At 49.6% G+C, this 13,243-nt stretch overlaps 2 protein-coding genes and 2 pseudogenes across 2 annotated transcripts; 1 reads left to right on the top strand and 3 right to left on the bottom strand.

Annotated features, from left to right (window-relative positions):
* Positions 1-525: 525 nt before the first annotated feature.
* LOC147961506 (uncharacterized) lies at positions 526-3,750 on the top strand. The gene is made up of 7 exons (XM_087536306.1): positions 526-1,054; positions 1,773-1,860; positions 1,944-2,012; positions 2,401-2,778; positions 2,923-2,992; positions 3,290-3,406; positions 3,599-3,750. Exons 1-4 carry the CDS (start codon positions 832-834, stop codon positions 2,483-2,485), a joined length of 465 nt encoding a protein of 154 aa, XP_087392432.1. The 5' UTR covers positions 526-831; the 3' UTR covers positions 2,486-2,778; positions 2,923-2,992; positions 3,290-3,406; positions 3,599-3,750.
* A 924-nt stretch (positions 3,751-4,674) lies between these two features.
* Positions 4,675-6,848, bottom strand: LOC147961505 (protein FAR1-RELATED SEQUENCE 5-like). The gene is made up of 5 exons (XM_087533830.1): positions 6,567-6,848; positions 6,427-6,492; positions 6,208-6,333; positions 5,146-6,123; positions 4,675-4,695 (listed from the first exon to the last, which is right to left on the bottom strand). Exons 1-5 carry the CDS (start codon positions 6,708-6,710, stop codon positions 4,675-4,677), a joined length of 1,335 nt encoding a protein of 444 aa, XP_087389956.1. The 5' UTR covers positions 6,711-6,848.
* A 2,489-nt stretch (positions 6,849-9,337) lies between these two features.
* On the bottom strand, positions 9,338-10,734 carry LOC147961504 (AP2/ERF and B3 domain-containing protein Os01g0693400-like; annotated as a pseudogene).
* A 404-nt stretch (positions 10,735-11,138) lies between these two features.
* On the bottom strand, positions 11,139-12,988 carry LOC147961503 (uncharacterized; annotated as a pseudogene).
* Between the last annotated feature and the right edge of the window lie 255 nt (positions 12,989-13,243).

Here is a 13,243-nt window from a genome sequence, read left to right as displayed (position 1 = left end):
TATATTGTTGAACAGAAGCTTGAGTGACCTTGTTCTTAACGCCTGCTTCATCAGAGGTTGGTAAGAAAAGAATGTGAAGATGAAAAGAGCGGAGCTAGAGACGACGACTTCAAAGACATGATGAGCCCGTGGCGATCTTTATTCTCGGAAGAAACTTTCTTTTATCATTATTTTCGGAATCTCTACTCCTAATATCTCAATTGGTAGGTCGCGTTTTCGGATTTTATTTTCGTCCCACCTCGCCCGGGTTTTTTTTGATACCTATTTTGGTACCTTCTCCCACCTCACGCTGACCCGCCACCAACCGAAAAAAAACCACGTACCGAGTCCTCCACCCGCCCCCGCGCTCTTCAGGTCGTAACAGCCGATCGCGCCCGAGACAAGCGTCGAAGAAAAAATCTACATCGATTAACCAGCGATAAAAAAATCTGCAAAAATTAACAAGCGAAAAAAAAAACCCGCACCTACGAGCGACGTCACATGCCCTCGAGAATGACTCGCACGAGATCCCTTGGCCGCCGCCCTCGCACTCGCATCCTTCGCCGCCGCCCTCGCACATCAAGCCGCCGTCGATCCCTGCGCTACTACGGGAGCCGCCGCCGATCCCATTGAGGAGCCGCCGCCGATGACGGGAGACGCCGCCGATCCCGTTGAGGAGCCGCCGTCGATGACGGGAGACGCCGCACGCTGACCTACCCCTCCCCAATCCCTAGCCTCGCACCTCTTCCCGTATGGCGCCTCCTACCTCGGCTGGGCGGTGGCCTCAAGTGCCTCTTCTTCCCCAATGCGGCATCAACCAACGACGCTGCACCCCGGTGATGACTCCGCCCCATGATTCCCATCGGTCGGCACCTCGCCAGCAGTGACCTCCCCCTCCATGTATCCTGTGATCCGGTCGTGCGCCACCGCCTCTCCAGGCGCCTAGATCCAGGCTTCCAGAAGGGGATAGGGGTGGAGGCGGCAGCGGAGGGGACAGGGATGTGGACCGGAGAAACTACATGGTGGAGGCACAACAAAGCGTTCAAGCACGGCACCCCATCGCATGCAGCTGCAGGTAACTACTTCCCTGAGTCTCCTTCGTAGGTGTGGTCACTATATTTCCTACTTGTGCAGATCCTAACTGGTTGTAACTCCGTTCATTCTCTTCCTAACAGTAGTTCGTCAGCCACATTGGACTAATCTAATGCATTCGAATTGCCTTGGTGTATGAAAATAACGATATAGGCTTGATGTGTACAAGCGCATAGCTCCTTATCTAGCCTAATCTGAATGTAGCTTATATTCTTAATCTTTTTATGCACACTATTTTAGCCAGCGGCAGATGTTGGGCACTCTGAGGTATGCAAACCTTCTCAGAGCAAGGGGAGCAAGAGTACCGGTACTGCATTTCTTATCTTCATCACTCAAAATTCCCAGAACTAATCGTGAGCTCTTGCTTTGATACAGAACTAATCTTGAAGGTGATAGCCCTGTTTCTTCCCTGTTTTAGATCAACCGTTCTTCTTTCTTCCTTGGAGCTGCACTGTTTTGGATGAACTGGACTAACCCTAGGTAATTGATTAATTTCTCATGAAAACAGAATTTAGATGAGAGTGAAATTGAACTGGAGGGTGCTTAATTCGCCATTTGTTTCTGGACGGAGGCTGCATTATTTTCTTTAGGAGAGAACCCCTTTTCCGTACTATACTCTGTACTTCATAAGGACCTAAATCCCTCTCAATAGTCTTGCAAGGTGAACTCAATTTGTTTTTTTTTTGTGCTTAATTGTGTAGAAGGGATGAAGGTCATCCATGAGGTGTCTCAAGGTGAACCCCGTGGTACCCGACCAAGTGGCTGGAGGGAATGGTGTATGCTCACAAGGTACGTGATTTAGCTGTGCTTCTGACTATATGTGTGCTCATGGCCTCATGGATTCTGATATAGCTGCGCTGGCTATATTTCAGCTTGTACAGACCAATTTGTTTCACTCGGACAAGAATCCCACGAACCTTAATGTGGCCTTTAAGTTTCAGGTACAACATTCTCTTCTGCTCTGTTGCGTCGCATGCTCCACCCCTGTACCTTATGATTCATGAGTTTCCGATGACAAAATGTGTTATATTTGTAGAGTCGATGCTTTAAGAGAGGGAAAAGCAGTTGCCCACACAATGGTTTTCCAGTTATACTCTTTAAAGAATTTGTAGGAGGATCCATTGATTTAAAAACACGTGGAAAGCATTCAGTTTAGTAAATATTGTATATACCCTTCCCCTGAAAAGTTTGACGTTGTTACTTGGGAAAAAGGAAAATGCCCACATATCAAATCCTTTGATACATTGATTACTTTTTAGTTATGCAAAGTTTAAACTTCAGTCATGCTTTATTGGTCGTTTTTCCCCAATAAATATCTACCAACTGCAGGTCCTTGGGGTTGGATGCGGCAACTCGCGGCTCGAAGACAATCTTTTGTGGTGGGGCGTCGCCGCCGGCGGCGGCACCTGCATAGACTGTCTCGCTGGGAACGAAGAGATGCTCCCTTGATTTGGAGCTGTAGAAAGGAGGTGGTTGTAGACACAAAGTGGGGACACACAACTCCCAGTCATAATATTCTTTATCTTGGCTCGTTGTTTGGGAATGGACGCATCAATTTGATGGCGCTCTCCTCCATGCCAAACGGATCCTTGGTTCGGAGGCGCGCGGCGCCGACGATGACAACCTTTCTATCGACGCAAGGGCAGCAGGAGCTCATGATGCTGTTGATGCCACCACCATGAATGGGGTTGATGCAAGGTGGGACAAGTATGTATACCAGGCAAAGTACTCAATCTGTTTGGCATTTAGCTTTTTGATTCTGTTTTTAGTGAGCTTGATTCAGATAATTTGTTTACCTGATGCCTTCACTCCAGGTAATCTGTTTGTCTGACATTTTGCTTTTTGATTCAGTGCGATCACTAATGGGGAGAACATAAAACTTCAATTGAGGGCACTGTGATTCTCTAGCTACATGTATCATGTAAGTAACGTCTTTCCATGAATCTTCTATTCATTATATAACCTCTCAGGCCCTTACAAAAGTATCTCTGTTGACTCGATTTCTTTCTGCTGATTCTTATAGGGTCACCAACCACACATGTAAAAACCATGTCTCCCTACTGTAATTTGATGATTTATTTACATGTGGCACAGAATAGTTCAGAGTTCACTCCGAGAAAGAATTGCTTTGCATGTACATTTGCTAAAAGACGGATGTGCTGAACTTTCGACGGTTCCGATTAGTTGCTGACATAACCTTTCCTCTTTTCATTGATAGGTCCAAAAGAGATCCTTATTTCACCTTTGTTTATAGGTATTTAACGTGAGGAATTTTATACTTTTGGAGTGGAGCTATCAAATATATATTATGAGTTTCTAAAACATCTATTATAAGGTAAAATCATTATATACATATTATTTTATTTATGTTTCATGTGAGTCGAATCTACCGCAGCCATATGGAAGTTTTGGAAGGCACAGCTTATTGCATGATCACGAAGAAATTATTGGATAGTTCATCATTTTTATGTTTGTATGAACAAGGATTTTTGGTTGTTTGGCCTCACAAAGGTTCTTTGTTGAGCAGGAGTTGAAGAGAGCTTCCTTTGCCCCAGCAGATTCTGAGAAAACCAACCAGCAGAGAACATGAACAAATATAGTGACGAGAAAGGGTGGAGCTGAGTACACCACACATGGATATGATGGTCTTCCCTATGTTCTTTTTGGCAATCCACTTAATCACTGACTCAACTTTGAATGGGTGAGCTAACAAGCCCGTGTTATGTCTTCCCTCTTTCTTTGTAAGTAGATGATTTCAGATTGCTCGTCATTATTCAACAACTATACTTGTGATAGAAAAATGTGCTAAACTGTAGTACTCCCTCCGTCCCATGATAAGTTTCGCTATACTTGTGAAAGACTAATGTATATTCTTCTAAAGTTATAATACATTCATGGTCTGTGTATATCATTTGTATGTTGCAAACCTGAGTCGGGCAGGCAGCAACTGATTTCTTCATTTGCTATCTTTATATTCTTCAAAGCAATAAAAGTGTATGCGCATTTGGTGAGATTAGGGGAGTGTACTGACAAGTGACAAGCATATTTCCTTGCGTGTCGTCCTCGATGCTGCTTCGTTAGTTCACACAGTACTTCTCTTAATCACTTTTGTCGCAGATGTTTGACACATCCAACTACCATGTTGATTTTCTGATCATTCTTTGGTCTGGACTATATATGATATATGTATTATATCATCAGCACAATATGATTCTTCTTCTTCTTGCAGGGCGCTTCCGATGCACAGATGGTGGCGGTGAAGCAGCAGGCCTGAGAGAGCGTGCAGGGGAGGAAGGAGTTCCTGGTGGAGGTGCTGATACTGGCGGTGCTCAGCCACCCTAACTTCGTCAGCCTGATCGGCTTCTGCGCGCATGGAACAAGCGGCTGCTGTTGTACGAGTACATGCCCTTCGGCAGCCTGGAGAGTCATCTCTTTGGTAATACTTCTCAAAATTATTTAGACTTGCTAATAGAGCATTCGATGTTTAGCTTCTGCCAATCTGTACATTCTGTTCTTAGATTTATTTTCCCTCAATACCTTGTTTAGTACAAGGAAGGACTGATATTATTCCCCAACCAGGGTCGTTGATTATTGTTTATTTTATCATAGTTCAGTGTTTTTCATCTGAAAATAGATTCAAATGTGTACAGAGTAAGGGTTGTTAAATTTTTATCTATAGTCCTTCATCACCATCATCGGGCCGCTGGAAGGTGGGAAGCAGAGAGGATGTGTCATAGGAGGATTCCATCAGATTAGTTAGAAATTAGAATGCCGCTCAAGCTAGCATTAAGGTTGGTTGCTTTTCATGCCAAGTCAAAACCCCTCTGTTAGATATGCCACGGCACAAAGTCTTCTCTTCTTATACATCCGCCTCAACCATGTTACAGTTTTTTCCAACCGCCATCTTTTGGAAAATGCGTGCCATCTCTCCTCAAATGTTGCGGTGGACGTGCTGTAGTACAGAAGAGTTCGGAACTCCTTCAAGGACTTGTGACTGAGGTGAATCTTCATATTTTTCTCTATGTGCCACGTACATATACGGTGCCACACGTCTGGCAAGACTTCGCGAATTGCCTTGATCATCGCAGCGTCGGCGTCTGTGATAACACTCTTAGGCATCTTTTGACACATGGACCTCAAAAAAGTCTGCAGAAGCCACACGTATGTCTCCTCGGTCTCGTCCGAAACTATGGCACAACCAAAAACAGTGGTCTTCCGGTGATTGTTAAGACCAACAAAAGGTATGAATGGCATACCATAGCGGTTCATCTTGTACGTGCTGCCAAATACAAGCACGTCGCCGAAGTCCTCATAGGCATGATGAGACTGGGAGTCGCACCAGAACATCCTATTCAAATGTCCTTCCTTATCTAGCCTATACTCGAAAAAGAAGTTAGGATCCCTTTGTTTCCTACTGGCCATGATGCCTATGGTTGTGGCAGCATCACCTTTTGAAAGCAGCTTCCTTTTCTCCTTGGCGCAAAGGTTGTATATTTCACGCCTGGTAAAACCAACACCGCCATACCATACATGTTTGCTGATGGAGCAATCCATCATGTCGTGAATTCTAATCCCTGCAGCTTCCATGGACATTATCTCATGCTTCTGGTACTCTTTGATTTTTCTGTGGGACCAAAGAAAAGGTACCTCATCCGGTCCTGCGAACATATGGCTATGCTTATCCTCAAAACTTTCAACATACCAAACCCCACGCTTTTGGTCAAGCTTGACGGTCAGGTGTGCTTCGCAAAAGCAGCGTGTCTCGGCTCTGAACCTACGGCTGTGTCCTTCCTCGGTTAGCAACTTGCTGTCACGTTTCCCTTGTCTTGAACAAACAAACCGCCTATAACGCATATGACGTGACTCTGTTTTGCTATACCTGACCTTATTCTTTCTAATGCTGAAACCATTATCTCTAGCATAGCTATTGTAGAAATCATACGCGGCATCGTGAGACGTAAAGGTCATTTCCATTATCTGCATGAACATATCCCTCTTATCATCTGCACTGGCAGTATCTTGGACATTCTTTGCCCCATCATCTTGTGTCACCTACACAATCAAACCACAGCCATGAAAACAGATTTCTATGGTTTAACATTACTTACTTTCATAGAACATTGATTACACACATACCTCACTCATGATGACCGACGACTCGGACTGCCCAGAACCAGGTGCATCTAATGATTCGTCGTTAAGGCCTGTCTCCGCGTCGGATTCACCGTAATAGTCGTACGCATTATGACATTCGGAAATGAACTGAAAAATACAACACAAATACATAATTACTTATCATATAATATTCCATAAGAAATTCAATTTGCATGCCAACAAAATTTTTCACTTACGTACCTGACTAATGTAATCTTCATTCGAGAGCTCCGAGTTGTTTTCCTGATCATCATCAAGCTCATCGATCTATAAATTTTCAACACAAATATTTAATGTTGTCGGATGCCACCAAAAAATTACAACATGACAATGCCACTCACATTAAGATCGTCCCATTCGTTCCCATTCTCTGGCCGATCTTCACGATCTGAATTTTCATCACCTAACCAATCTTCTATCCAGTCTTTCATCAGTTCTCCAAACTCCATGTCTACCATGATATCGGTTAACTCCTTGTCTGCCATTTCCTACAACCAATAATATGTATCATCACATGTGCAAACATTATCAATGATGAAATATAAAACACATAGCACACGATCACGGATGTTATGTAAACAACCGCAACCGAGGCCGTTCAGATCTGCCAAACTTAGTAAGGAAGATGGCCACGACACCCGTCGTGATCACTTTCAATCGCGAGGAACTGCACGATCTCAAAACCTAGCTAGATCTGTGATTACCTCTGTCGCCGGATACCTAGGTTAGCCGCCACATCAAATAACGATACTGGTGGTGCGCACAGCCGACGGCAACTGACGCTACGTGAACCCAGATCACGAGGAGCCGCACTACCGGAACAAGATCCACGATCGCATACGCCGCCGGGTAGCTAGGTTACCCGCTCCGCTAGGTTAACCAGTGCCACTGGCGCGGCGGCAGTTCGTTCGATGTTGCCGCGAGCAAGACTAGAGGGTGGACGCGGGATGCGGTACCTGTGCGCGATCGTTTGAGATTCACGACGTTGTCGCGCCCGCTGTCCGACGAGATAGCCGGCGACGAGATAGCCGCCGGTGGAGATCTACTACATGACTTATGGAGCTGCGTCAATGCTCGCGAGATTGATGGAGCTGCTCGCGTGAATGATTGGATTCGGCAGGTCTTACGTGGACGTGGGGTCGTGTGATGTTTTTTTTTCGAACCAGGGTACTGTACGTATACAGTCTGGGTTATACAGGGCTAGACAGGGCTTGGATCTGGGCTGCGGCGAGCCAGGAAAAAAACAAATTCGCGGGAATAAAAATACCCCTCCGAAATTAGGTTAGGGGGAGCACCGGAGCAGGCCTCTAGTAGCAGAGACCTCGAGGTAAAAATAAAGTTACATAAATATCCTCTAAAGCAGTACATCTTCACCTTCTTCCAAGCCTTCGGAGTTCGGACAAGTTCACACAAACTCGGTTCAAATAATGCCAATTATCATTATCTAGTCCATCAAAAATCACTTACCGAAAGAGAGAGTTGGTTCGTTCGGAGCTGGCACCATCTAGATCTTACGTGAGGCAAAGCATTCCAAGTGCAAGTCGCAAACAAGAACATCGTCAGAAAATCTGCCTTGAAACTTCGTGAGGTGGGTGCATGTACCGGTGAGCGGATCGTAGACTTGTAGCGTCCGAGTTAACATGCGTGTATGGAAGCTACAGATGAGCAACTTATGACCATCACCCATCTTCCTCAAAGGTATCAGTGTGTCGACAGTTGAAGTCATTGGAATTATCAACGACTTGATCCAGATGCTTTTGGTACAATCTTTCAGGAGCCATACGTTCATGCATAGATTATTGGTCTTCCTCCAGTTGAACCATATATTTTGTACGCGCCATAATCTGTAACTGGTGACTTACTATGGTTGGACCCTTAATCGACTCCTTCCATTCCTCAGTCTCGAGATCATAACAGAATATATAGTCCTCCTTCGCTGGCATCCTGTGTAATGTGCAAAGGAAGTGCATGACACCATTGACCATGACCACGGAGTTCGAGCAAATAGTAGCTAGAGTACATGTTTGGGGCTAGAGGGGTCACCACGGCCTCCACCTGCCTCCATTTGGCGTCTTCTTCTAGAGTGAATACCTTCCAACCCTGGTAAGGAAAGGAGGTAAAAGCATCCCAGATACCCTAACTTGCATGGAATGTGATGATTTAATTTCAAATTTGCAAAATGCAACTCCACCATACCCCAACTTGCAGTGGATGTGACGATTTGTCCCGCGCCTATAACACCGCGACAATTGGCAGCCACATGGCCAGATCGGTCCTCGCCTGCACTTTTACAAAAAACACCCTGCCGTCTTATCTAATTAACCTGCGCTACAGGGCAGCTGAATTAAATCTGTCTGAAATCCCATTCGCTTCCTGAAGAGCCCTATTTATTTGTTGCTGGAGGCCGGCGGCTCAGTCACAGTAGCGACAAGCTGGCAAAACCATACAGTAAGCTACTGCGAAATTGACGGCAATGTGTTGCACATGTGAAGTATCACGGCTTGCATGGGCATGAATAAACAACCAACAAGTAGACGTGCAACTGATTGTTCTGCAGGCGCTACTATACGTGTTGTGTTGCTATCCATCAGGCCTGATGAACAGAATGCATTTGTTACGGGGACAGTTCATTTCTTTTTCTTTTCCTCTGATCTACTAGTATTTCATCTTTTTCTATTGGCAATGGCGAGCATATATCCCTGTAAAAGGCAGCTCTTCTATTGCTGATAAGTTTATCATATCATCTACAGCAGCAGGTGTCTCTAGCGTGTGAATGCATGCATGCGGCCATGGGCGCGCTCCATCCCTGCCTGCCATAACATTAGCTCTGCACTGCACCGCTTCTCTTTCTCTTTCCAAACTTAGCTCATGCATGCACCTGGTGTGTTGAGGTACACAATAATCACAAGGTGTGCATATAAATACTAGTGTATAAAACGGCGCAAAAATAAAGCTAGGTCAGAATGGATGCTAAGAGCAACTCCAATGGGGCGAAAATGAAACTGATGAGCTATGCTACATTCAAAATGTTCCTCTATGCTACATATAAATACCTAGACACTTCTAGTACCAAATATGATATGCTTCAATTTTTGAAAAGGAGACTGATGAGCTATGCTACATTCAAAATGTTCCTCTTGCACCCCGGCATCCCCTGCTCTGGCGCCACCAAGGACACCGACACAGTCAGAAGGTCGACGCCGAAGAGTTTCATGGCCTTTTGCACGGGCGCGTGATGATCGACGGGGTCCACGGGGTGGCGTTGTTGGTGTTCGGTCCGGACTTGCAGTCCATGAAGAGCTTGGTGTCTTCGCTAGTGCTGCCAGCGGCGGAGCGGTAGAACCCGACGATGTCGCCGGCGCCAAGGCCCTTCCCCTTCACGAAGCGGCTCCAGCCCTTGGTGAAGACATAGCTCTGGTTGCTGTTCTAGTACGAGTAGCGGAAGCGCCACACCTTGTCGGCGCCATCCTCGAATTCAGGAGGCCCTTGCTCTCGCCGCCTGCGGCCAGGAGCTGGAGTGGGAAGTGCTTTTCGACGTGCTGCTTCGGTATCACCAGCCTGTTCAACTTGCCCACGTCGCTGGGCGTGACCATCTTGTCGAAGAGGTGCTCGCGCGCGGTGGCAGGGGAGGGGGCGAGCCATGCCCGCCAGCGTGCGAGGTGGTGGACGTGGAGAGCGCGGTTGACGAGGCGAAGGCACGCTTGCTCTGGGCTAGCTCGTCGAAGTAGGTGTGCTTGTGCAGCATGTCGACAACCTCAGACTTGGAGCGCGCGGCGAGGAAGCGGAGCTCGGCGGCGGCGTCGGGGTCGGCGTCCGCGAGTGGGCGGAAGTTGGTGACGGTGTGATTGAAGACGGTTCGAACATTCTGATCACTCAAAATTATCACCCAACAACTTTTCCTTCTTTGTTAATCTTGAAACTATCGCCACGGCAACCCGTAGAAAAATGCAACATGAGTGGTATTTATAATTTAGTCAAGCTTTTTTTTACGTATTTAGTGAAGCTTTCTAATTAAACTTGGAAACTAACAGTTGCTGGTTCTGAACCGCACCTTAGACTGTTCTTAGCTACTGGTTCTAACCAAAAAAATTCTCCCCTGTAATAGTGTAAACCTCAGATCATCTCAGAGATTTTTTTTTGGTTGGCGCATATTGGCACATTGATGCGCTACAAGTTTCCTGGAGGCGTGCAAAAAAACGCATTTGGCCAGCTTCCATGAGCTCCATGGAGTACTTTCTTTCTTGTTTGGTGGATGCTCAAGGTTTCGATTTGTAGCGCGTGTTAATTAGACAAGATGGCAGGGTGTTTTTTGCAAAAGTGCAGGCCAACGACCGGACCGGCCACGTGGCTGCCCATTGTTGTGTTGTGATAGGCCCGGGACCAAATCGTCACATATAGTGCAAGTTGGGGTATGATGAAGTCGCATTTTACAAATTTAGAACTAAATCATCACATTCTATGCAAGTTGAAGTACATGGAGTGTTTTTACCTCGAAGGGAAGTTGCCCATGTGGCACAACATCTACAGGCCGGACCACGGCTGTCCCAGGTGACGCAGACTTGGCCGTCACAGCCACAGGTCGCAACCCACGCTGGTGGCGAGGAGGTGCGGGTCGGCACGGGACTTGTGTGTGGCAACGAACGTCCGCCTGGAGATGAGCGCGAGTCAGGGCATCTTCAGCCGTTCGGCCTTTCAGAGCGCCTAAATAGAGCGGCCTGGGGGCGTGCTGGCGCTAGTTCCGTCCCTGGAGGCGACCTAGCTCCCAGTCACGCCCCCAAACGCCGGCCTCAGGATGCGGGAAATTTAAAACTTGGTCGTTCCCGCCCTTAAAAGATGTCACAAATCTGGCGATCGGACGTAGTCTGGCGTTACAAAAAACAGAGCGTCGCACGCCGCAAGTTCGCGTGCATGATTCACTCGGTGGGGCCGGCTCCAGGCGTTGGCGGAGTCGGCGTGCGCGGGCTCGGCGGTGTCGGAGCTGCTTCGGTGCTGGGCTGTGTCGGCGCGGCTTCGGCACTGCTGGGCGGCGACGTAGAGGCGTCGTTCGGGCTTGGCGTCCGTGTAGTCGTGGGCGCGGGAGCTTACATCGTCGGCGTCATCGGCGTTGCCGTCTGCATCTGATTCAGGATGAGGCCGCGCTCCGCCGTGTACCACGCCCTGAGCTCCTCGTCGTCGCTCTGGAGCATGTCCGCCCCGCCCATCAGAAAAGCCATGTCGGTGTTCCTCTTCTTCGCGGCGACGTTCGTCCGGAGCAGGTCGAGCTTGATGGCGCTGTTCTTCATCAGCGACGACCACCGCGCCTCGGTCTTCTCTTCACGTAGGACGGCCCGGGCCTGGGCGTCGGCGAGGCAATGCTCGATGGACTCCTGCACTCGCGCGGTTGTCGCGTCGGCGTTTTTCCCCTTCTTTGCCAATTTGTGGCCGTCCGGCCGCCCCTCACTCGCGCCCGGAGTCGTCGCGTCCGACTTGTATGTCTCCTTGGCCTTGTCGAGGGCACGTCGGACTTCCGCCCACTTCTCGCACTTGTCAATGCGCTTGTAGACGCGGAGATGCTTGAAGTCGGCGTCTTGGTTGTCGCCCTGATACATGGCGAACATACGCAGCAGCTGCGCAGAGGAACAAACAGTTGGCGGGCGGCGGGCGTAGCCGACGAAGATATGCGGGCGAACGGCGTGCGTACCTGATCCTCAACGCTGGCGCCGCTCTTCAGGCGAGCCGCGACCTCCTCGATGATTCCATGCCATTTGTTGCACGCCAACTGGACACGCCCCCAATGGTTCGCCATCGCCTTGGAGCCGCGCTGCATGTAGACGCTTTTGAAGTACGGGTCGACGAGCTTCCGCTCGTCGAACTCGGCCTTGATGCGGTCCCAGTACGTCTCCAAGCTCTGGTTCGCGCCGGTGGTCGGGTCAAGGCAGACGACTTTCCATGCTTCGGCGAGGCATTCCTCCTCCTTGGACGTCCACTTGATGCGCGGTTCGCCTGACCTAGCCGCCCACTTCTTCTTCTTCTGGCGCCCCTTCATCGGAACAGGAGCCGGCTCCTCCTCCTCCTCCTCCTCGTCCTCCTCCTCCTCCTCGGGTTCCTGCGCTTCGTGCGCGTCCTCGCCGTAGACGTAGCCGGGCTCGGCCTCCATGTCGCCGTTGAGATCCACTACCTCGTCCTGGGTGGCGAACCCGGGAGACGCGGCAGCCGCGGTCGATCCTGTCGCGATGATGTCGTCCATGTCGGCTCCTGTGTCATCGGCGTCGTCGAGGTGCGAGAAGGGCAGCGGACCACGTCGGAGATGGGGTGTCGGTGTGGACGCGTAGGCGGCGGGCGGCGAGTAGTTATATGGAGGGTACTGCACGCCGAAGAAGGCGGCCGAGGGCGTGCGCATCGCGGGGTGGCCATGGGGGAAGGTCACGTTTGGGTTGAACCCCCCGTGCGCGTCGTCGTCTGTGTAGCCGGGCGACGACGATCCCCATGGAGAGTCGACGCCTTGCTGTCCCCAGGGCGCGTACTGGGCGTGGCTAACGGCGGGTGAATTCATCATCCCCGCGTGGTCGACCGATGAGGAAGACGCCGCCGCACGCGCCGCGTTGTCGCGGGCCTTCTTGGCAATGGCCCTGTTCCGCCGGTTGGTGGTGACTGCGTCGCGTCGCTGAACTTCCACCCTCCACTCGGCGCTCGACATGCCCGGTGGCTTCGATGGCGGCGCCCTCGGCTTCCTCTGCTTCGGCTGGGCCACGGTGCCAGTCGTGGTTGCCGCCGCGCGCGGCATGGCGGCGACTGGAAGGCGAGCTGGAGGTGGTTTGGCGGGAGAAAGGGAGAGAATGGCGGGAGGAAGGCGAGCGAGCGGGAAAGATGCGAGGAAAAAGCGTCAAGAAACGGCGGGAAAAGGCCCTCGGGTCGCCGCCAGGGCGGGCCCACGCGCCTTTTTCGCTTGCGCCGGCTCCCCAAGCGCCCCTAAGGCGCCGGGTTCGGCCTGGGTCCGCCGGCACCAGTTTTTGCTCGAGCCAGCGAAAAACGGAATTCT

The sequence above is a fragment of the Triticum urartu genome, chromosome 7A (assembly GCF_056163025.1).
Source record: "Triticum urartu cultivar PI428250 chromosome 7A, HENAU_Tu73, whole genome shotgun sequence".
Classification (NCBI taxonomy): Eukaryota; Viridiplantae; Streptophyta; class Magnoliopsida; order Poales; family Poaceae; genus Triticum; species Triticum urartu.
The sequence above is the reverse complement of the archived record's forward strand: the minus strand, read 5'-3'. Positions and strand labels throughout refer to the sequence as shown.